The sequence below is a fragment of the Lepisosteus platostomus genome, chromosome 1 (assembly GCF_059453375.1).
Source record: "Lepisosteus platostomus isolate fLepPlt1 chromosome 1, fLepPlt1.hap1, whole genome shotgun sequence".
In the NCBI taxonomy this organism is placed as follows: Eukaryota; Metazoa; Chordata; class Actinopteri; order Semionotiformes; family Lepisosteidae; genus Lepisosteus; species Lepisosteus platostomus.
This window is the reverse complement of record NC_142611.1, coordinates 53251270-53276924: the sequence shown is the minus strand read 5'-3', so window position 1 is coordinate 53276924 and position 25655 is coordinate 53251270. Positions and strand designations below refer to the sequence as shown.

Genomic DNA, 25655 nt, shown 5'->3' with positions numbered 1-25655 from the left:
TGGCTAGCTACTTTTGACGGATAATGAAGTAACAGACTCTTTTCCGCTGATAGTAGCTGTCTGTGCTCAAAGGCTCTCAATCATGTAGTGAAGAATGTCTTCTATTAGGTTGGGGTTCACAATAACTGCAGGACATGACTTTTTTTTTCCTTTTCCTTTCCTTAAAGAGGATTGCTAACCAACATCACATGACCTGGCCTAAAACACTCGCTCCATTACCGAAGATAGACAAGCATTCATTGATCTGAAGCAACAGCCACTCTGTATTATTACTTAACAAGGAAATTAAGATCTTTGCAGAATTCTAACTCTCTCTATTGGAGGTTTTATATAAACTGGTTTGTCTGGACCAGGCAGGTTTCATTCAAGATGAACTCCCCTGAGATCATCTCTGCAGATTTTTTAAAAAAAATGTAATCACTCCACCTTTTATTAGTCCTTTCCAGATTAAAATTTAACTTGTTTTACTTCCTTTTTTATGGATTCTTCATACAACTTCAAAAGCATTGATTAAATAGTCAATATTTAGTTGATTTAATTTGTCAAATAATAGCACATCTTGTACTTGTTTACAATGGCTATCAAATTATATACAAGTGTGGTAGATAATATAGGGATATAGGGTGGACAACTGACTGCAATTTTCAAGTTTTTTCTACCGGTTTGTCTCTTAGGTTTTGTCGTGACTTTTACTGAATTACTTGGAGACTACTTTCTTCTTCTTAAGCCTTGTTATATTTCTGTGTAGCTTTGGCCTTGTGGTTTGGGTCATAGTCCTGTTGAAAGGTGGATGTATTGTCCTAGTTTTAGAATGAGACAAAGATGGGTTCGCCAGTACAAGCCAGGTTTGTTGACTCATGGACACCAAATACCATCACAAACTGAACTCTATAGCTCTGTCATAGTTGCCTTGACCTCAAGGTGGCATCCCTAACTATTTCCCTACCTTAACCAGCTGCTCAGTATGAAGGGGCAAACTGAGTTTGACTTGTCAAAATAATATTGTACACCTAAACTCAGACTAGGTTCGTTATAGCAATAGGGGTGATACTTTGCAAAAAAAATCTAAATGTAATGCGTTGATTACATGTTTTTCTTGACATTTAACCTCTTTCACCCATTGAAGTGCTCAGTATGAGCATTCAAGTTCAAACGTCAGGTAAACAAATATTCGCTTTTTAAAAGTTGATACATAATTTGTGATTCATCAAATCAGGACATCACTGGAAGAGGTTGAATACATTTGGAAGACACTACCAGAGTTTTATTGTAGAAGGGGGGGGGGTTCAGGATCTAAAAGGCAAATATGAATATGGTGAAATAACTTTATCATTTTATGTTAACACTTGACACACTTGCATGAGACCTGATAGCCACTGCAAACACAACAGTATCAACAAGTAAAGTGAGAGATGTTCTACCCTTTGACAATCTAATTTTCACAGAATGGGAAGCTTCTTTTATGGGTTCCTATTGTCAGTTGATATTGATGCTAGTCTAGTTGGATAGGTAGACTCTAAATGGACCTGTGGCTTCACAGTCATACATATCTGCCATTAACATCCCCAGAGCACACCTTTCTCTCACATTCTCAAGCTCTTGGCATCCTTGTTAACCTGTGTGTGAACCTTTCCTACTTGCAAATATAACATGGCCTTGAGTGTTTGCACAAGCAAATTTCCTGCTGAGCATCTGTTGTCTCACTTTCTGCTGTTTTACATCCCGGATGTGACTATATACACAAAATGAGGACGTGGGTTCTGTCATTTTCTGCCGGCATATTACAACATGGTAGAATTTTCAAATTAGTTACTATTTCTTAACTGATGATTAGAGATAAAAGTACATGTTACTATTGAGTATATTCAGATATCTTTGATGCCTCTTTTGGGCTTGCATATGAATAATTTTTAAAGCCTTTATTTGAAGGTCGATGACCCCATTTGAAGTGTATCACAATAAATGTACAATTACTTATTTACAATAGATTTTGTGGAAAGATGGGATTGGACTGTTTAAGTAGCTGTCAGCTCATATAAAAGATTTTTCTGTTTTTCAGGCCCAATTTTCTGGTTTCCTTTATGAAGACACAGTAGTACAAGGAAGTTATTTTAAGTGTGTAGTTCCAAAGCCCCCTAAAGTAGTGAAATTGTAGTGAAATAGTGAAATAAATAGTGTTTTATAGAGTAAAATGACTATTATCAGAAATTTACTAGTTGATTGCCAAGTGTCATTGTAACCTAGAGTCTATCTCTAGTACCTACATTGCACAGGCACACACGAATGACAATTCAGAGACCCCAATTAACCTAAGCAACATGTCTTTGGCGAATAGAAAGAAATTGGCGCACCTGGGAAAAAATCCAATGCAGACATGTGATGAACATGTAGTCTCCACAGAGCAGGTGGCCCAGATCGGATCTGAGCCCAGGGCTCAAGGGCAGTGAGAACATTTTAATGAGCTTACAGCTGTACTGATCACTACCTATAAGGTTATAAAATGATTAATGAATTAGAAGCTGAAAATAATGTTAACCTGCTAAAGACCCATTATGAATTACATTCACATATTAATATTTAAAAATACTCTGAAACAAAGAAAGGAATTAAACAGTTTGACTTGACTAAAAACAGGAATCAGAAAAATAAATATTGGTCCTTTGAGTAGTAGTGGATGACAGTAGTAATACCAGTGTAGCACCATGATACCATCAATTTGGGGCCATGTTGCTTCTCTGATAGTTTCAAGTCTACTACAAAGTAGTAGAGGTTTAAAGAGATTCAGGTTAAATGGGTTAAAAATTTATACTTGTACTATTGAATATAGAGATTTGATGAAACGATTGAAGTATTATGGGCACAGTTCTTGAGAATTACATGTTACTCATGTACTGCTAACCTCTGGGTGAACAGAGCTGAAACTTTTCAATACTGCTTAATTCATTTTGGAGAGATGAGGGATGCCATGCTGGTGCATAGACTATGCTGTGATGAACACCAGTCAAACTCCTAGGGCACTGCGTTGTATCAACGGGCAGTAGGTTGTTAATGTGTTTCGTTAATTTTTTTGATTTGTAATGTCCGGTGTGAGTCAACTTCCAGTCTTCCAGTCAAGTCTTGGCCTTTATAGGGACTTGGCTCACCTGCACAGATTTGGACTCCTTCAGACTGGACGGGGATAGCACAGTAATAGGAAATGCAGTGGGGAGGCGTTGGTGCATCAGCGAAAGATGGTGCAGCAAAAGTCACAGTGCAGGAAAAACTTGTTTGCCTGATATTGAGCTTTTGACAATATCAGCAAGATCCACCCAGTGAATTCTTGAAGATATTCATAACTCTTGTATACATTTATTTAGAAGCAAATTAAACAAATGTGGTTAACTGCATTTATAATGTCATTCAATCTCTGCCATGTGATGCGCCTAATTTGATCCTAGGTGATTGCATTGGTAGGTTTGCAGATCATAAAACAACACAAAACCAAAATCTTAAAGATGTTTAAAGAGGTTCAAGAAAAATAATGTTGCAATATGTAAACATTTCATTGAAGATGGAGATTTCATGATTAATCAGACAAAAGATGTAGCATGCCTACAGTTATTGAGAATTACATTTCACTCAGGCACTGCTAACCTCTGGGTGAATACAACACAGAAAGTTTAACAACAACAATAAAAAGTTTATCAGCACCTGATGACGATGCTCAAAGACGATGATCTTCTCTTCTATTTTGCATGCCTTCTGTAGACATTTAATATATTCTGTATTTATCAAAATGGAATGTGGTACAGAGATTATTATACTATAAGTAAAAGTATTGATTATAAGAACTCAATAACAACATTTTGTGTTAGTATTCATCTTGTTTCTTTTCTGGCGCTATTCTGATATTATCAGTTACCTCAGGAATCTCCCACCACTGCTTTTGAGTGTTGTCTAGTTTCATGGGTATATACCCATGGGTAGTTATGGGTATATGTGGGTAGTTTTCATTTAGGACACAAGCAGACAATAAAGTGTACATTTACTTTGTTTCTTGTAGAATTGACTGCTAAACTACTTTCTCTGCTTGATACTTCTAAATCCAAAATTGTAAACATGCCATTTCTTTCTTTGGTTAATCATTAAATTTCGGATTAACTGTAGCATTATGCTAACTTGAATGGCCTAATTGTAGCATATCTGGCAGATCTGCATGAATCATACTATAAACTATCACACTAAACTTCCAATTGTATTCTTATTCTTAAGACTATTCTGTTAAGTAGTGTTGAAATGTTTGAAACGGAGACAAATACTTTATTTTCCAGTCCAGAGGATAAAAGTTCTCTTCCTGTACTCCTGAGACAGGTCTGTAATATGCTTTTAAAACCTCCAAAGGGCTCTAAACATTGCGATTGTATGCAAATCCATTATTGTCATGCAGTTTAGGAGAGTTCAGAATGACCATGCTCAGTGTGTTGAAATAAATGTATTCTGTACCACGCAAAGAGAAATTTAAAATACACTTGCTAGCTGTTAAAACTGTAATGATTACATTCTACGTACTCCTCTTCTGTCTCTCAGCAACACTTATCGGATGATCGAGCAGGATGACTTTGACATCAGCTCTAAGCTCCACACTATTGTGCGTGGAGAGGATGAGGCAGCCATGGTAGAGTCGGTTGGTCTGGCCTTGGTCAAGCTGCCTGATGTGCTTCACCGCCTTCAGCCGGATGTGCTAATTGTTCACGGTGACCGCTTTGATGCTTTGGCTCTGGCCACTGCTGCTGCACTCATGAACATCCGCATCCTGCATGTGGAGGGGGGAGAGGTGAGTGGCACCATCGACGACTCCATCCGCCATGCCATCTCCAAACTGGCTCACTACCATGCCTGCTGCACTCGAAGTGCCGAGCAGCATCTCATCGCCATGTGTGAGGACCACAGCCGTATCCTGCTGGCAGGCTGCCCATCCTATGACAAGCTGCTGTCTGCACGTGACAGGGACGACTACATGGACATCGTCCAAAACTGGCTAGGTAGGTTATACTGTGAAAATCTGCTTAGATTCTTAATTTGTGGATTATGAGATCTATCAGAATTAAGGAGCATAAATAAAATTATCCTGTTCCTTGAAGAGTACAGTCACTAGTTGTAGTAGACACAGGGTTTATATGTTGAGTTAATATATTGATCATGAAAAAGAAGCTTATTACCTTCGACTTGAGAGATCCCAGGTATCTGCTCGCTCAAATGCTCACTGGCCAGACCCATGAAGATGTAGGAGGCATTATGGCAGAGTTGCAGACAAAAGCCTTACTTGTTAAAACTGTCCAGAGTTTGTCTACATCTTACCCCCATAATCCAACAGTTGTATTAACCATCCTCACAACAGTGTTTATTTTTGCTCAACAGGAGAAAATGTAAAAGAACAGAACTACATTGTGGCTCTGCAGCACCCTGTCACAACTGATATTAAAAACTCAATTAAGCTCTATGAGCTTACCCTGGATGCCCTCATTTCCTTTAATAAAAGAACTTTGATTCTCTTCCCTAACATTGATGCAGGTGAGTCTGTCCATCAGATAACTGCAACCAAAACTGTCAATAGTGCATTTTCAAATGTTAAAAGCATTTGAATCACATTGCAGGAAAGATGTTATAATGGAGTCAGTACAACCACACAAGTACTTCATTTCACAAGCTCATATAAAATGTTCCTTAGGCTGTGTTCAAATGATTTTCTCTCCTTAAACATGTTTGGGTGTATTTTATCTATAGAAACTAAAATTCATATCTAATTTTACTTCATAACTCTTTAAAAATACTAGTAAATTACTGTTATATTTGTCACAAAAAATAAGTCTAATCTCCTTTGAAGGACTTAATTATAATTGTTAGGTATAGTAGTTATAGAACTAAAGTAGAAAAGAAAAATGCAGATTTGTTATATAAGAATCACATACAATTAAATATAAAATATCCAACACCTTATATATATTTAATCCACTTAACACTTGTCAGTATCTGTGAAAACAAAGTAATGATCTTTAAAAGGTGATTTTTTTCATTTCTGTACAGCCAAAAGTTAGGTTCAAACCAAATTTGCATTGATAAATGTTCCCAGCATTGTATTGTGTATTATGTGGAGTGATAGTAATATATTTTATATTGAAATTCTTATTAATTGCATATTAAAGAGCAGTGCAGGATGAAGTTTGTTAATAAATCACAATATAAATGGAATAATGTATTTTGGCATGTGTGCTGTTCAGGAATGGTAGCAGAGAATGCCAGATGCACCAGGACCTTGGTCTGATTCCAAAGTAACCTGAGTGTAACATGACCCCAGCAAAATACATCCCAAAATACATGCACCTTATTCCTTCACTATTCCACACATTCACACAGTTAACTTGTATTTTTGTTTTTCTGTGGCTACTGGAACAGAGGAATTATCAAATAAATATTCTACATATCTATATACATTCCTTTTAAAATAACCAAAAAGGTTTTGTAGTCAAATGTGTTGAAATACAGGGCAGGCTGAGTGTAAGCTCAACATAAATTTTAGACTTCTTCAGCAACAGAATAGTGATAGGGATTGGTGTTGTAGCCATCATTGCCTTTCATTTTGTATTTAGCACATGGGTCATTATATCATTAGATATATTAAAATATTCCAATAATAGTCATTAATCTGAGTGCCAACTATAAATATTCAACATAATGCAAACTTTTCACCTTGCATTTTATTCAGTTGAATAAAATCTGACGTTGGGGCTTCGTTAAAGACCAACACTAGAAATAGCAGAGTGATCTGCTAGTCCTAGTGATCGCTTTTTATAGTTTGCTCTAAAATCATTTAAATCAACGTCCCTGGCAAATGCCCCAAGCACAGTGACATGCTTCACCGGTCTGGGTTCATTCGCAGGCAGTAAGGAGATGGTCCGAGTCATGAGGAAGAAAGGCATCGAGCGGCATCCTAACTTCCGAGCAGTAAAGCATGTGCCCTTTGAACAGTTCATCCAGCTGGTCGCTCATGCGGGCTGCATGATTGGCAACAGCAGCTGCGGAGTGCGGGAAGCTGGGGCTTTCGGTACACCTGTGATTAATCTCGGGACCCGGCAGACCGGAAGAGAAACAGGTTGGATTTGATGTGTAATATATCAAGATAGGTCAGGAGTGGGCTATTCTATTCTATTGCGTAAATACTTTAGTGTACTTGCTTTTTGATTAAGAATGCAGATATATTTGTAGGCCTTAATCTGTTGCCAACGCATACCTGTAAACCCTACAGCAATCCTGTCCTCAAAGAGGTAGTTGAAACATACGGGAAATAATAATTGGCAAATTTTAGGATTGTGTTTGTTATAACAGTCAAAACTACTCAGAATATTTAATATGAAGGTTATGATGTCTAATGTTTAATTTAATTTAAATGATTGAAGGCGTGACCAAAAATAGTTTTCATTCTACAGACTATATGGTATAACCTGAAACAATTAGTGGTAAAGATACAAAATGTACTTAAATTACTTAAATTAAGAATAGTATCTTAAATTTCCCAAATAATCTTGTAATTTCAAATGGTGTGCATTTGTTAGCTGTTGTACTGCTTTTTGGTTTTCAGGTGAAAATGTTCTTCATGTAAGGGATGCAGACACTCAGAATAAAATCTATCATGCTTTGGAACTGCAGTTTGGAAAGCGGTATCCATGGTAGGTGCTCTGACAATACATAAACACCCTAAAATAGAAGATCAATATTTTCTTTGAGGTTACCTACTGTTTAGTGACTCATCCCATCAGTTTTCTTTAGGGTAAATGCTAACAGCATCTTTTCACAGAAGTAGGTGTGACTCCTTGTATTGTAACATTTTTTTTATTCTGAACTTTTAAAGAGGTTTTACAATATTTACATTTATACCTCGTGACAGAAGTCAGTATTGAAAAGTAAATTGTAGTTGTTTTCCATGTTATACTGGTTACTCCTGTTATCATTTAGAGTTTGCAAGGTGTGGTTTCCCAGGGAGAGTAAAACTGCCATAAGGTTGGATTTATGCCATTCATAATGTATGAGGGAGGGAAATGTGAAAATGTTCAAATAATTCCTCAGACTCTCCTTTTTGTAGACAATTACAGTTTTCTTAGTCTAGCGCAGTGGTTCTCAAACTGTGGTACGCGTACCTGCAGTGGTACGTGGCGTGCCGCCAGGTGGTACGCCAAATTACCCTGGAACTGTGTTGTGTGCACTGAAAAAATCGGGACGGGTTTTCATATTTTGTATTTTTATACGTGTCGAATACGCAGCCTACGTACTACGATACAGTGCGCGCTAATACTTCAGTGGACACAAGAGATACTCTGTAATTCTATACCACTCTTTAGGAATGCGTGCTATGGATGCAAGTGACCAATTGTATTTAAAAAAAGCTACTGTATCTCCAGCAAATAGGGAGAAAGGAGAATGTGTGTGATTTTGGAACAATGCCATCGTTGTAAACACAGAAATGCATAGAAATGCGTGCTTCGAACGCTGGTAATCTTGTGAGCACAGGAAAGCGTGAAAAATAGCAGAAAAATATTTAAGAACTGTTCTAAGTTAATTTGAGAAAAATACACCGAGCATCTCTGTGTTTCTCTCCCATGCGCATGAAATAAATACTTAAAATAAACACTGAAATAAAAACAGAAACGTGGAAAAATGCAAGCTTGCAGATTGCTAAAGCAGGTAAGCCCCACACTATTATGTGTGGAGAAAAAGCTGCTGAACAGCTCGACCTGCTGCCCCCCTGAAAGACACAGTCATTCATAGAATTATTGAAATGAAGGATTATATCAAAAGTACGCTGACAGAGCGCGTTAAGATGAGCAGATGTTTTTCACTGCAATTAGATGAGTCTGTAGTCGATTTGGCCAATTTGAGGGTTTGAGGGTACGTCCCGTGAGGCCTTTCTGTTCTGTAAGTCGCTACCAACAGGAACTACAGGAGAGCACGTATTTCGTATTAATGAATTTATCGAAGAGAATGGCATCGACTGGATAAAATGTGTCGGAGTTTGTACAGACAGTGCTAGAGCAATGACAAGCCGACACAGCGGTGCAGTTGCACGAATTAGAGAGGTTGCTCCAGAAATTAATGGTTTCGTTACAACATCCACCGCGAGACCTTTGCCGTCAAGAAAATGCCTGATGATTTAAAATCTGTTAGACTGTTGTGAATTGTATCAAGGCTCGAAAAATTAATTCACATCTGCTTTGCTCGACTAAACAGGCTCACCCCTCCCACTGAAATGGTGCTTTTTTATTTTTATGTTGTTTTTTTTTCTGTAAAACACTTTGAGAAGCCACATTTTAATATATCAAACAAAGTTTATTATTATAATATTTATTATATGTATGTGTGAGTGTGTGTGCACATGCGCTCATGTTGGTCATTGAGAATTTCTGGGGTTCCTATGAGATGATGACTTGTAGGTGGTACTTAGATGCTTTGGTTGGATTAGGGGTGGTACTTGGTCCAAAAAGTTTGAGAACCACTGGTCTAGATTATCTGAGGCAGACAAGGAAACTTTTTCTTTAATGTTCCGATCTTTCTGGTCTGCACCTTTGGATCTGTGGTGGAGAAAATCTATACTGCTGTCACAATAGAAATAGACTGCTGTCTGCCAGAAAGCCTTCTTGTTGCTTGCCCATGTCTTCCGCCTTATATAAACAGAACATGGGACACAGGTGCTGTTAAGGCATCCTCCAGCAGGCTGTGGCTGTGAAACTGTTTGGTATCAGAACACTTCTCTCCTGGAAGTGACTGGAAGATGGCTCGTCATCACCCTCCAATAGGGACTTGCTCAGGCCCCTGAGCTGCACCACAGATATCTTCATCAGCAATTCAGGCCAAGGGTACTTAATTCAGTTTGAATACAGACCTCCCTGCTGATTGTACACTTTTGTGGCAGGTTCTCTGGCAGCCAGATTATAATCTAGGAAATCTGAGCCCTGCTGCAAGACAGAGCAATTTATTTAGAAACATACACAAGTCCTCCTGTTTCCTCTTTGGCAAGAGATTTTTCTTGTTCTTTCCTCTTATATTGTTCTTTTATGTTTCTGAAATATATTTTTAGTTTAAATGTTTAAAAAAAGACTTGAAATAAATAATTACTTGCTAGCTAAGTTTTCCAGAGATGGGGAATTTAAAAAGTTAAGAATTACATTTGCCTCCTCTCGTTTGTAACCTTTACTTGTGTTCTTAAGTGCTATATCAATGCCTACCCTTTAGAATATCGAGGATTATTCAAGTCTCATGTTTTGTTGTATGAATGATTAATTTAAGGTATACATGCTATTCAAAGGATGTTTGTTATAAAAGTATAATTTGCTCACTCATGGGTGTAATGCAGACAAATCCAAAAATAATGATAAGTAACAAAATTAAAAAAGAATGAAGTAAAGAATGAGACATTCTCTCTCATTGGAATTTAAAATAGTAGGGAGAGAAAAGACTAAAACTCTGGGGTGTAAAACCTTTCATCATTTTAATTAAAATGATGAAAAAGAATGATACTAATTTTGTGGATTCATCAGAAACGCATCTCAGAGCACTGCTTATTACCGACATGAATATTCTGCTGTGTCTCTTAGCTCAAAGATATATGGAGATGGCAATGCAGTTACCCGGATCCTGAAGTTTTTGAAAACTATTGACCTGGATGAACCATTGCAGAAGACATTCTGTTTCCCACCAGTGAAGGATTGCATTTCTCAGGACATTGACCACATCCTGGAGACGCAGAGCGCCCTGTCCGTGGATCTGGGGGGCACCAACCTCCGAGTGGCCATAGTCAGCATGAAAGTATGGGCAAAGTCTTCATCTCTCTGTTTTAAGAAGTTTAGCATAACATGTTTACAGTTTTTGTCCCTCTAATTTCGGATTACTGCTGTAACCCTTGTAATAAAAAAAGATTAGGTTCATTTATTTTATTTTTAATAGACAGGGTTATGTCAATGTTCTGAAAACTTGAGGATAGAATTCTAATTGTGCAGCTTCGGTCATTTTAGGTATAAGGAATGTCACACAAAGTAAATAGAGAAGATACTGTATATATACAATGCTTTGCAAATGTACTCAGACCCTTACGCAGTTTTCACATTCTAGCTTTATACTTTGCAGTCATAATACTTCGAAGTAACTTTTAAAAATCTGTTGCATGCCCAATCCACTTCATACATTCAAAGCAAAAAATAAAGAGAAAGAATCAAGTGATTTCTGGTTTTCTTCTAATTAAAAGTTTTGTCAAGCAAGTATTCAAATCTTTAAAATAAATTGTTGGGTTCACAAAATTACTTTAATGAGTGACACAAACGAGTGTGTCGTCTTTGTGCAAAAAAAAGTTTTTTTCAGAATAAATACATCTCTCTGAGATGGGAGAAAATGTCCATAGGGAAACAGATATCTTGCATGAACTGAAGTACACATCCCGTGTGGGGTTAGCAACAAAGCACCTAACTGATAAGGCAAACATGGCAAGGTTTTGTAATCGGACAACACAAAATTGGAATGTCCTGGTGTAAATGCAAAGTGCTGCATCTGATGTAAACCTAGCATAGTGTATCACTCAGTCAGCACTACTGTCGAGGATGGTGGTGGCAGCTTTATATTATAATTCTGTTTCTTATGAGCAGGGACTGGGAAGTTTGTCAAGGTTGATGGGAACATAGATTAACTGTACTGGCAAATCTAGGAAGAAAACGTGATTCAGATCTGAAACTCCGACAAACGATTATTTTCAGAAGGACAGTGATACAAAGCAGAAGGGAAAAAGCTAGGCTGGAGTGACATAAGTAATAGTGTTGTTCAACAGGAACATTCACAGCAGACCAGTTCAAACTTGTTGCAGGCCTCCTAGATTCAGTGCACTGCTGTCCCTCAAGCATTTGTGAGATCTCTGTGTTAATTGATGCCTAGATTGCAGACTGTTAGGGTAGAAGGTAGTCACAGACATTCCTAGGTGTGACTGACCATAGTATATTGTTTCCTTAGTTTATTGTATTGATAAACTGAACCAAGAAATCTATTTACCATATAAGCTTTAATGGAGTAGTAAAATGTTTTTCCTTGGGAATTTCAATTGCCTCTTGGCATGCAGGTGACTTTTAATTGTAATGAAAAAATAAATTATTGGAATAGTTCTTTAAAGTATTTAATTAAAATATATACTATTTTTTCTATTAGAACATGACTTTGAAGTCTTTTTCTTTTAAGATAATATAACGTTATGATTTTCTGTCTTATTAAATCAAGTCTTTATAATAAAAATAATTGAATTTTCAGAAATTAAATTAAACTAATCAAAAGGTGGATATGCATTTAAAACAATGTTTTATGACAATTCACAATGATGCTGTAAACTTTTCAGCATTTATTTCTGACTTGGTTTGGTCTAATTTCTTCCAGCTTTCTTAAATTTCTCAGAGGTTTATATTATCTTTGTGTTAGGGGTCGATAGTGAAGAAATACACGCAGGCAAACCCAAAAACCTATGAAGCTAGAATCGAGTTGATCCTGAAGATGTGTACAGATGCTGTTATTGATGCCATGAGTATAAACTGCAGAATTCTTGGAGTAGGTAAGTTAAAAACCTACAAACATTATACATTTTGATACGTTTGTTCATTTTAGTATTCACCATCTTGCAAACAAACATTTTAAAACAATATATAAAACCCTTTTAAAGTTAATGTGGTTTCTGTTGAGAACATAAGTAGGCAGTGTTGTAGCAGTATTAAAGGAATTAGACATTTAAATAAATGGGTTCAAAAGCATATGAATAGCTGAGAAATAGCATTTTCAGAATTCATAAATCACTGCACCAAACTAAAACCTTTAGTAAAAGTGCTCCATACATTCTTTAGTCTTCAGCTTTTAACTTTCGAACTGTTATTTGTTATAGATGTATGGTGTGCTGAAACAGTCTTAGCCTAATGTTTTGCTGTATTTTTGTGATGTCCGGGTTATCAGAAGCTGCAAAGGAATCAAATCATAGAACAATTATAGACTCATGCTTGCATGTGCTAAGATGTTTTAGTGTTTAGCTGTCCATCGAGTCTTACTGACACCCCCAAATGTGGTGTTTGCTCTTGGAAAACAGTAAAGGATTCTTTTCAATTCTGTCTTGTTTTGAGGAGAAGTATTCTTTTATACCACTATTTTTGTTATTGGATGATAATTCATGGCAGTCTGTGCAACAGATGCTTACATTTCTGGCTTTCATTACTGCTTCTAAGAGGATGGTCACTTAATGTTGGCTACCTCCACTTTCTCTTCCCTTCTATCAGTAGGACCTCTCCTTTCTCAATGTGCTAATGGAGCATTCCATTGCATAGATCCAGTGATGAAGGCCATCAAAATATGATTTACCATGCGCTTCAATATTGGTATCTGATGGGGTATCTTGAGGTGCTCTGTGGCAAGGGAGGGAGATGGTTGGGCGGGGATAATGGGTTAGGCGAAGGCAGCATGGGAGGAAATCTGACTTTTTGTAACGATTGTATTGTGTATTATTATATTGTCTTAACCCCCCAAAAAAGTGATCACAAAAAGATGTTAACACATTTAACTATGTGTCATGTAAAAGTGAGCAGTCATGAGTAATGACACTTGTTAATGTTACTTCTGAAAAATACACCTCACTGCAACCCATAGAAACATGGTAACTATGATTAGTGCCACTCTTCTTCTGAGGGGTCCATGTGATATATAAATCCACCTGTTCAGAGACAAAGCCTTCCTCCCAGATAAATCCAAATTTAAATTAGGCGGCTGCAGCAGGTGTAACCAATGTCCTCATGTGCTGTTCTCTGCTGAGTCGAGATATTTGTCCCACCAACCATCCCTGATACATCACTGATCAGCAGGTTTGCAAAAGCGACCTCTAATCTAGAGAATGATTTAAATGGATTGTGGAATGGCTTCGCCAGGAACAGACAAAAAAAAACATAAATGAAGACTTGATATTGAAACTGTGTCCTCCTCATCTGAGCAAGAACTGTTCAAACAACAGATGTTTTTCAATTTCAATTAAAGTGTTAATTTCATTTAAAGTGGATAACCATTATACCATATTGTTATAAATTGGTCTTGTATGAAGCCTATAGTAGTCTGTAATATGAACAGTAATTCAGGATGCACAGTTTAAAGGTAATTTTGAATCTTAAAGCTTTACATTTTGTCAGTTTTGGTAAGAGTTCGAGTGTTATTTCTTATCTCAGATTGAAGGCGCTAATGGTTGTTTATCTGTATACACGTTTCTATGAATGCCATGAATCATCAGCACTCTGGCTAAAAAGAGTTAAATCTATGGCACTAATGCAAATCAGGCAAGTGACATGGTTTAAATGGAACTTCAATCCATTTGTTAAATTGACTGTTTCAGGCCCGCTGGGCTGTAATATCATGGTTTTCTTTTAACTACAAAACTTATTTAATCAAGATTATTCCTTCCTTTTAACCTCAAATATTCGATTTTATACCTTGAAAGGACTGTTGTAAGCCAAAACAATGTAAAAGTGAGTGTCCAAAATAAGAGAAAAAAATCTTGGCCTTTTTAGCAGGCAGGGAGAAAATGTTTGTATAATCTGTGTATGGAATGTGCAATGGTACAAGAATCTGAGACAAGTGAATACTTCCTTCCGAGTTGTTACAGAAAATGTATATTTAGAATATATTGTAGGAATTTTACAGTCAGTCTGCCTTAGTTATTCAGGCTTCCCATAATAATATTTCCAGGAACCTAGTGTGAAAGATTTTGTAACATTATAAATATTTTTGTAGTAATGTACAGTACTGTACTCTGTCTAATGCCATTAATAACGTCTTTGCTGCCTCACAGGTGTGTCGACTGGAGGTCGTGTAAACCCTCAGGAAGGTGTGGTCCTTCACTCCACTAAGCTGATCCAGGAGTGGAGTGCAGTGGACATTAGGACTCCCATCTCTGACAAACTGCATTTGCCTGTGTGGGTCGACAATGATGGAAACTGTGCTGCCCTAGCAGAAAAGAAATTTGGCCATGGGAGAGGGGTCGAGAACTTTGTAACTATAATAACAGGGACAGGTATGCTTTTATTACTTTAAAAGTGAGATATTGCATGACACATACTTTTTGTAACTTTGTCACATGTTATCATATAGTTTAAATTAAAAATGATTCCTGCCAACCCTAAATTACAAGAAACTGAGCAAACTGGAACTCTATAACTAAGGCAGTTACATTGAAACTATGGTACTTTGTGCAGACTCAAATTAACATTTTTTGCAATGATAAAAGGCTTTTTTTGCATTGCTGATGCATTCTTTACACATAATATTTGGAGGTGAATGAAAAAATGTATTACATGCATTAAACAGCTAAACTGTGGGACATACCAGTGTACACAGTTTGCTGTCCCTCCAAAAATGTTGCCAGATTTAAAATCCAGTTGAAAAAGCATTTTACATGTGGAAGAAAACATCTTGGGATATTATAACGCCACAGAAATAGGCAAGGACAAAGTGACTGCAAAGCAGCTAAATGATTACACAAGAAATTTGGTGACACTAGTGGTTTTTAGATTTCATGCAGTTATTACCTCAAAGGTATATACTGTACAACTGAATATTTTCAGGCTGGATTATGACTGGACTGCAGTAGCAGCAAATCTAGTGCTATGGATCATGAAAACATGTGTAAAAAGACCAGTTCTGTGGTAATTATGTAATTTTTAGGTTACTGGAGAAATGTTAGTGTCCACAGTCTCATATGGGTTTAATGAGTGGTGTGTTTGTTATAAAAAAGGTCTTGAATAATACTTGTGGTGGTTGAGTTCATAAGAAGTTGTTTGAAAAGCTTGTGGATTAGGAGGGCCGGAGGAGGCAAAGGAGCAGGAAGGGAGCTTCTCTCAAAGTCTTCAAATGTATTACACCTTCAGGTCAGCTCAGAAATAATAAAGACTCCTCCTGCATTTTGAACTGTTCCTGTTGTTGGTTTTTATGTGCACAATCCCTAATTGAATCCTGGGACTGCCATAGCTAATGGTGGAGTTTTTCACTTTCAATCAATACTTGTAACCATTGGGTAGAACATTTTTTTGTTCTAATATGATCACATAAAAATAGTCAAATAAAAATAAAATGTATTGTACATATTTATATTGCTCTCATCAGTACAAATACATATTGCTTGCAGTGATATGCAGTAAATAGCAGTTTTTACTTGGCTGTCCCAATACTTTAAGAGGGTAATGAAGCTTGACCTTTCTCATTAAAATCTCTGTGGGGATATGGAACATGTTACCCAGCCATGTGGTTGGAACATGTTACCCAGCCATGTGGTTGGAACAGATTCCCTGGCTTCCTTCAAGAAACGGCTGGATCTTTGGATCAATGAGCTACTAACTACCAAAGAGGTTAGATGGGCCAAATGGCGTATTCTTGTTTGTAACCTTTATATAGTCAGTGTAGTGAATAAAGCATTGTTAATATAGTTGTGAAATATACTCCACTCCCATCTCCTTATTTGTGGTTCCCAGGCCTTTTCAGACAGGCTGTTGCTCACTTAAGATTTCTCAAGGAATAAGAAAACATTCCAAGACATTTGCACATCGTGTATAAAAAAACATAAATCGTGAAGTGAACTTTGTATATACATACTTTATCTTGAAGGATCTGAGATTCAAGGAAGTGGAGAGTAGAAATACATGGGTAGCGTGTGTTTTTTTTTTTGCTGTTGGATTAGAGCCTTTTTTGTATAGAAATACATCTGCCATACAAACATAGGGTTTAAAATACGGTTAAAAAATCACATTGTGTATAGATTTTGTAAAATGAGTTGATTAAATCTCAGAATCTGGTCTATAGTAACACATTGGGAAAAGTCTTTTAACTACATAACTTTACCTGAGCATTAGTTTGACAATCTGAAGGTTTACACATGGGATCATGGAATAGAAAAGGTAAACATTTGCCTGCAGGTGGCACTGTACCCTAATGGAACTCAGCAGTGTTTCTCAACCTTTTCCTTCCTGTGGCACATTTGCATACATTTATAAACATTTGTGTCATACTGTCCACTTCCTTAGATATACATACGCATGACTGGCCTGAGCATAATAATAATAATAATAATAATAATATTACATAGCAAAGCTTGTTATAGTGTTTAATCTCAGTTTGCCTGAAAGTGCATAGTTGTCCATTGGTAATTATTAGTTAATTGATTGAGGATCTTGAATTAATCCTGCCATTTCTTAAAAGAATCTGGGGTTTTGGCCTCAATGACATAGTTGATTAGCCTGCTAAATACTCCCACAACTCTTTGTGTAAAGAAGTGCCTGCTGTTCTCAGATTTCAGTGAACTTTGAGTCTGGTTTATGTTTCACTGTTCATACTGAAGAAGGTCACTGGGTTGACTGTCATTACCTCTGAGTATTTTGAACAAATGGATCAGGTCCCTTCATCATCATCACATTTATATTGAATATCACACTACTGTTTTAATAAATACAAGGAGCAAATACTCAACGCACCCCTATTGTCATTCTGCTTTCCCCCCTTGTTGTTCTCTGTATAATTTGTAAATTTCAAAAAAGTATTTTATTTTGTAATGATTATAAAATGAGTAGTCTGATTACATTGCTTGTGTACACTCGGTAATCTTTCTGCAAATCATATGATGTAATTAGGGAAATTCAGGTACAGCAATGTTACTGTGTATACTGACAAACTTCCTTTCTCTAGGTATTGGCGGTGGCATCATCCAGCACAGCGAACTCATTCATGGTAGCACCTTCTGTGCAGCAGAGCTTGGCCACATCATGGTGTCCCTGGACGGACCAGAGTGTATGTGTGGTAGCCGAGGCTGCATAGAGGCGTACGCGTCGGGGATGGCACTTCAGAGAGAAGCCAAGAAACTACATGACGGTCAGGAGCCCAAATATTCTGCCTTATTTAACTAAAATGGTTTCTGCTTTGTTTGGCGTTTAGGATATTTCTTTAAATGTTGGACTCCATCTGATTTGCTTTTCTTTGGACTGCATTCAGAGCAGTTATATTATTTAAAAAAGGATGCCCAAAATTGGACACAATATTCTAAATAAGGTTTTTTTTTACCATTTTAATTTAACATCCTTTGATTTAAATTTGACAGGCCACATATTCAAAACGCTTTTGATACTTAAATCCTTGTCCAATTGGAATTAAGTATCTAATTTCTTTTCTAACAAACTAGCTTCTTCAGATGTATGATAGGAAATAGGAATCATTTGCTATGAATGCATATGCCACTCTGAAGGCTGCCTTTAAGAAGGGTGAGATGTTAGTGAAGAGGAATGGAAAGGTTCTGGTTACTGTTGGCATAAGGTGGCGTAAAGATGAGGACATTTAAATTAACATTTTATTTTTGTTATTTTCTTTACAACCACAGTGTTCATAATGCTTAACAAGGGTATAATGTTAATGCAAAATAAAAGATTTGCATGTAGTTAAGACATGATTTCATAATATTAATGCTATTCTACTGAACTTCATAAAAGTTGTCCTTGTTCCTAGATGTTTCTGAATGGGTAAAAGGACTATATTTAGGGTTTGCACTGGTATTCTTTTTGGATAAAAGTGTTGATAATATTAAAGTTTGACTATATTAATGTCCTTTGTTTCCTACGTTGCTGTTTGCTTGAAAGTCCCAACAATTTTACTTTCATGGCAGATCGTCCAGTCCCACCACCCCACACACATCACTTTCAGGCAAGGGAATCCTCACTGCTTAATATTAGGCTTCATACCAGGAAGTCTGAATTTCCACGTTGACAAGTGTGTGTCAAAGCAGAGCGGCAGCTTAAACAAATGTACATTGTAGTTTACAGAGTTCCAAAACAACAAATCTAGAGAAAATGATTCAGGAAATTCTTGCAAGTTTAACATTTTAGCAGTAGCGGTTTTGTACAAGCCATTCTTCACAGTGTAATGAAGTGAGGCAAAAGGTAAAACAACAAATTGTATCCCAGATACAGCTACCTACAGTATCTGCAGAATGAAATTCTGTAACTGCTTATAGCTTCGTGCTCAAGCTTTTTCTTGAAGAAGAAGAAAATATTTTCGAATTCTTGTTTTGTGTTAGTTTTAAGTCCATTACAGTCGCAATTAAATATATTTTTTTATACTAAAAACCCACACTTCAAATTTGTTGTTCAGTACATGTTATGGTGCTGAAGCACAGTATAAAGATTTTTTGCAGTGGTGGCTAAAATAGAAGATATGTAATTATACCAGTTTTGAATTACTGTTACACTTTTTGATTGTTCCCAGAGTTTTATTTGAACATACACTTGATTTACTAGCTAGATATACCATATGTTGTTTAAGTATGCTGTTCTTTGACTCCTGTATAGAGGACCTACTTGTTGTGGAAGGGATGTCTTTGAAGAATGAGGATCCTGTCAGTGCCATCCATCTAATTACTGCTGCCAAGATGGGAAATTCCAAAGCAGAAGCTATTCTTAAAACAGGTGGGTTTGCCAAATCCAATGAGACCTTAAGTGTGAATTTAATTTTGTGCTTATGCATATATTCATTAGAAAAGAACTATATTCTTACTTTTCTGCTTAGCTTGAGACTCCTTACAGTTTTTATTCTTTGTCAATGTCTTTCTGAGGTTATCATGTGGTGCAATAAAAAGGAGTTTCAAAGGATTATTCCAATACTGTATTAATATAACTCTGTTCTTTCTTTGTGGTGAGTACAGCTGGAACAGCACTGGGAGTGGGGATTGCCAATATCCTACACACAGTGAATCCATCCCTGGTCATCTTGTCTGGAGTCCTGGCTTCACACTACGAGAACCCTGTCAAGCAGATTATTAGCCAGCGGGCACTGAATTCCGTACAGGGCACAAAGGTGATGACCTCTGACCTGGAAGAACCTGCCCTATTGGGTGCTGCAAGTTTGGTACTAGATTATACCACACGGAGGACATATTAGTTTTGGAGCCAAATACACATTTCTGTATTGTACTGTCCATTCAGTCCTCAGCCTTAACTGGAAATATAGGCCTTTTTCTGGCTGTACCTGAAGTAGGTTTAAAACTAAGTAAATATGGGACATACCTAGGGCCAGTAGAAATTCATGTTTTTATATTGTATTTTCTGTTGTACTTGTCTTATGCAAAACTTTACCTTTGTTCAAGCACTGAGCAGTATCATTGGATTGGTAGAAGTAATTATAATTTTTTCTGTAACAATGCTAAAACCAGTTCTTTAGTTACAGATATTCATGAAACTCTGTTATGTATGAGTTCATTTACCTTTTTAAAGCTAGAATCAGGTTTATGATTTCAAACAAACTTTACTTGCAATACAAATACTCTTAAGTGCTATTGACAAAAAAGTGGTGGAGACAATAAACAGCCTTCACTAAACAAGTTGGCCTTATCATTCTAAATAATGCAAATATATAGAAATCACGCACCCAAAGAAGGTTCCACAGCTGAAATGTTGTTTCCTTCCTTCTCATTTCAGCATGGAATTAAACCTTTACTTCTTCCAAAGTAATGCAAATGTCTATTCTCACCCAATTAATCTGAAGTTTTTCATTTAAGATATGTATCATTGCTTACTTATTTCAAATTGACTTCCTAACTCTATATACATCCATACGTCATACTATACATTGGCTGATGGTTTTAATTTTTAATGATTTTGTTGCCTACAGTAATCATCAATACTTGAAAGCAATTTTATGAGCTTTTGTTTCTGTACTGAATGGTTGCAAATTAGAGAATGCCATGCTTTGTGTAGCAGCTTAATTTGGCTTTCCAATGATTTTCTTTTTAATCTGTAATGCCTGATCTAGAGCTGACTTTTTATTTCCATTATCTTGTTATAATGGATTCTTCATTTGCTTTGAGGACATATTAAGGTTGTTAAGCACAATCAAAATTTCTACTGGCCCTAGACACAAAGTACAACTTAAAATCTAAACATATATGTTTATTTATTAAAATGTATATTGTCCCAAATGATGACTATTATTTAAACTAATGGGGATATTATTTGTATTATTATTACAGGTACAGTAAGGGTATAGTGATCAAAATTCTTAACTTATGCTAGATTCTTATTTTTAAAGGAATGCCATTGTTTGACATTGTCCTGAACATCTTTAATGTAATGGGGAACATGACTGATTTTAATATTCTGATAAAAGTCAGTTAAGACTGGGGTTAAATTCTGAATCAATCATGTAGAAACTTAAGCATATACATTTAGCAAGTTTGAGGCTGCATTGTGTAGTAGCAGCTAGAGCTCACAACAGGAAGGTTGTGGGTTCATATCCTAGGTAGCACAGTGCCATTGTACTCTTGATCAAGGTACTTCACTCTGATTGCTCCAGTAAAATGCCCAGCTGTACAAATGGGTATACCTTTAAGTGAAGGTCACTTAAAGTCACTTGCATAAAAGTGGCAGCCAAATAAATAAATAAATGGTAATAATAACTTTAGAGTAAGGTTGACTTAGCAGTTTGCATCAAGCCACAGCAGGGAGTTCAAACTGAGTCACTTAATTTAGATAACAAAGATAACAAAAATTTAGATCCTGGATAACAAAGATCATAGCAAAACAATGACAGAATTCCATTTAATTCTGTGTGTACAGAGAAACCATGATGAACATTTAAGATTTGTGTTAAGTATGATTTTGGGAAGAAACTTATGAATGGTTCATAGGAAATTACACTCATTGTTTTAGTTGATTAAAAACTGAGTTTTATTTAACATTCCAGGAAAAGGTATACATTTTCCATATACAAATGAGGGTAGATAAGGTAATTTAAAAACGCTAATGTAAGAAAAATATCTGTCGTCTATGTTGTAGAGTGTTTAAATATTTTAAGGGCAGCTTGCTTGAAGGTTAAATGGCTATCCAATGGTAACATCTGTCAGTTTCCAAGTACTTTGCAGTCCATGGCACTTTTAAAAAATGTTGCAGTTCACATTACAAAAAATCAATCTTCAGCTATATTTTATACCCAGTTTGAAATCAACAGTTGTTTTATGTTCTTAACTCTTGCACCACATGGGGATGAGAATGAGGGTCTGTTGAAAGAATGCTTTAACATGCCCACTTTCCTGAGACTTTCATCCTTCTGTACAGAGGAGCTGGGTCACATCATGGTGGCCCTGGATGGACCAGAGTGCATGCGTGGTAGCTGAGACTGCACAGGGATGAATGTGTCAATGATGTTAAAAGAGCTACAGCACATGGCAGTCAGTAGCCCAAACATTTCATAGTGGATTTATTTGATAGTGGAGACCATCTTTAATTATGTAGAGCCTTGAATATTTATGATTTTCATGTGCAATGGTGGCTACAAACAGAAGATCTCATGTTGTACTTTAATCAACATGAGGATGAGAATGTGGAACACTGGAAACAATCCCCATGCATACCCTCCTTTCAGAGTCTTTCATATTTTGACGCTGTGTGAGCTCCTAGAGATTTAATATAAAGTTGGCATCTGTTGGAGTAGCTTTTCAATCTCGCGTTGTCATTGCTACAAGCTTCTGGGTACCCAGTAGGATGCAGGAGTTGATACTGCACTGAATACTTTTGAAATTTGAAACATAGAACTGAAAGTCACAATATGCAAGTCAGAAAATTTACTTTTTAGCAGAAGTATATCCCCAGTCTCATCAGTACAGATCTGGCTTGCAATGTCATTGAGTGATTTCTGTTGTGAAACTTCTGATTGCTCACTGAGGCTATGTAGACTTAGTTTTAAATTGTGTAATTGTAGTTCTTGAGACTGATACATTTGGATTTTCATAAATAATTCAAAAAGTGTAATGTATAACTGTGTATTTAAAAAAAAACCTGGACCATTGTGTGTACAATGATGTGTATTTAAAGTTGTTTTTTTTATTGGATAACCATTTCGCCTTAAAAAATGAATTACTTGCTTGGGACCCGGAAAGTTTTAGTTATGTTTGTTGGCAATATTATAATTTAATCTATGTAAAAAAAAAACATTTGGTCTATTTATAATTTAAGTGACAGTCTTTTTTTATTACAGTTCTGTGCTAACATGAATAAGAGGAGAAACTTTTAGTACGACTCTTAAATTCAATAGTTGTTTTACATTTTATGTTTGTGGTGTGTACAAATCTTACAAATCTTTTGCCTTCCTATTGGACTCATCACTTCCTGCAAGTTTTGCTTTTATCCCCAGGGCAGGTGGAGCAGGTCATCATCAAAACCATCACCGTATTTTTTCTTGATCTCTTTCTAACATTGGTACAGCACCTTTATGATCTTTGTGATGTATTAAACACACTCAGTACTTAATGTAAGCACCTTTTGCAGCAATTACTGCTGCCACAAGTTTTGTAAAGGTCTCTCCCAGACCTAGACTAGAGCAGAATGTGTAGATTCTGAATATGAAGTCTTCTTTGAAAGTTCACAATTGCAAGTTCAATAGTAATGAAATATGGACTTTTTTGTGCAAGGCACTGTACATGTATGAAATTGTAGGCTGGTTAGGGGACAGGGTGACACAGTACTATGGCATTTAGCGCTGCTTCCTCACAGTTCTTGGACCATGATTTGGTGCTGGGGCATTTACTGTGGTGCCTATGTGTTCATCCAAACTTCAATCAGTTTTCCCCAGGGGCTCCAGTTTCCTCTACCTCCCAAACATGCTGGTTAAGTTCACTGAAGTCTTTGTATTGTCCCTGGGTGCTTGCTTGTAGAGTATGTACCCTGCAATGGACTGGTATCCCAGCCAGGGTGTAGTCCTGCCCTACACCTTATGTTGCAGGAACAGATGCCAGGTTACCACAGGTCTTTACAGTAACAAGCAATAGATAGTGATAAACAGATAGTCTGAGGACCCTAGAACATAGTCAAGAAACTGTATTGCTTGTGTCTGTATCCTTCCATGGAAGAAAAGACTGAACTAGCCAATACAAATAGAATTGGCATATGAACAAAATATGATCTCGGAGAGAAAGTAATTTTAAAACCAGAATGGAATGAAAGATTATAAACCAAAGCCAATGCAATATCAGAGACAAAAGTGAGCTTGAAAAAGCAAAATCTTAAAGCATTCTTTTAATTAGCTTTAAAAATGACATTACACAAACAAAAAATATTCTTAACTAAGTATAGCTGACAAGCTGTAACTGAAACATTAAACAGCATGAATGTTTTTTTGGCTATATAACTAACTGAAGTCAAAAACACTAACTGAAGTCATGTCAAGCACTGCAGAACTATAGACACTATTTAATGGTTGGCCATTCACAGTCCAACTAAAATTGAAAATAATACACTATCCTTTGTCTGTAGAATTTGGACACAAGGCTGTGCTGAGTTAGATGGGGACCTTATTAAAAAAAAAAGTGATCTTCAAAGTTGTGCTGGGTTACTAAATACATGCCATTAGTGATATTCTGTGTTTAGTTTGTACCTAAATCACTTTTATGTCTGTCAATTGATTTTAATTTATTTTTAATTATTAATACCATGTCAGGATCTAAGTTATATGAAGAAAAGTAAAAGCATTTTTTCCACAAAACATTCCCTTTATAGTTTGACAGCTCATGTAATTGGAAACCGTTTTAGACTGTTAAATGTTGATTTCCATAAATAAAATAGACATGCAAACTATGCTCTTTGACAGTCTTTGTATTTGTTGTGCAAATTGGTTGTGTAAATTTAACTCTAAACTGCTTTTTTCAACAGGGGTTTCCAACCCTGTTAGTCTTATAGATAGATTTTTAATATCTGTTTTTATACATTTCTACCTGCTTTTGCAGTCAAACTCTCTTTTTCTGATATAGGGAGATGCACACAACAATAAAATCACATGCATTAGGATGTAGTATTTTTTACTTTTTGGAATTACTGGGAAGGATATTTAACACTTATTTTATGGAGCTATAAGAAATTACATTATTGATACAAGTTGGGGGTTTACTACTTTTCTGAATTTTAAAAAATGAAATATGCATGATGACTTAAGGTTAATTATTTCTTCACCTAATTATTAAAATTGTTTTAGCTCTCACGCTAAAGGAGAACTAATCAATACACTGATTATTTCATATGATTACAGCATTCACTAACCTAAATATCAGAATGTGGACAATGCACAATTATACAATTCATCATATCACCTATGTTATGCTGAATAATATCACACTATTTGCATCACTTAATTAGAAGAAACACTTTGAGGTCAAAGGCATTATTCATTTGTTTTTTTGCAGTCAGTACAATTCCATAGTCTCCATCTTGTATGCTAATATTCTATTGCAAAGAATTCACAGGCTCACTATCAGACTCCTGGGACCAGCTGTTATCATTTTGAGAAGCACTCAAGGCAGTAAATTACAAGTACCATTTCCTGGAAGGTTAATAGTCCTTGACAGCCCTGTGAAACTGAACACAACCTGTGCAATAAACCATCCCCACTTTAATGAGGAGAGCAAAAAAAAAATATTTCTGCATTGTTTCCCCACCAGAAGATAGCACTGCTACCACAATATTTAAAGAACAGTAGTCAAATAAAAAAAAAGACAGATGTACAGTACCTGCCTTTCACTCACTCCAGAATTAAGTAAGAGTAGCTTTCCATTGTGCTGTTGC

General features: G+C 36.3%; 1 protein-coding gene across 3 annotated transcripts in view; it reads left to right on the top strand.

Annotated features, from left to right (window-relative positions):
• Window positions 1-24674, top strand: part of gne (glucosamine (UDP-N-acetyl)-2-epimerase/N-acetylmannosamine kinase) — a 38651-nt gene extending 13977 nt beyond the window's left edge. For all 3 annotated transcript variants that reach the window (XM_088632185.1, XM_088632194.1, XM_088632177.1), the window contains 10 exons: window positions 4567-5021; window positions 5398-5550; window positions 6917-7129; window positions 7616-7703; window positions 10623-10833; window positions 12478-12607; window positions 14870-15091; window positions 17752-17934; window positions 19401-19517; window positions 19754-24674. In XM_088632185.1, the coding sequence (XP_088488311.1) occupies window positions 4567-5021; window positions 5398-5550; window positions 6917-7129; window positions 7616-7703; window positions 10623-10833; window positions 12478-12607; window positions 14870-15091; window positions 17752-17934; window positions 19401-19517; window positions 19754-19989 (2008 nt within the window). In that variant the 3' untranslated portion in view covers window positions 19990-24674. The remainder of the gene's footprint in view (window positions 1-4566; window positions 5022-5397; window positions 5551-6916; window positions 7130-7615; window positions 7704-10622; window positions 10834-12477; window positions 12608-14869; window positions 15092-17751; window positions 17935-19400; window positions 19518-19753) is intronic.
• The last annotated feature ends 981 nt before the right edge of the window (window positions 24675-25655 follow it).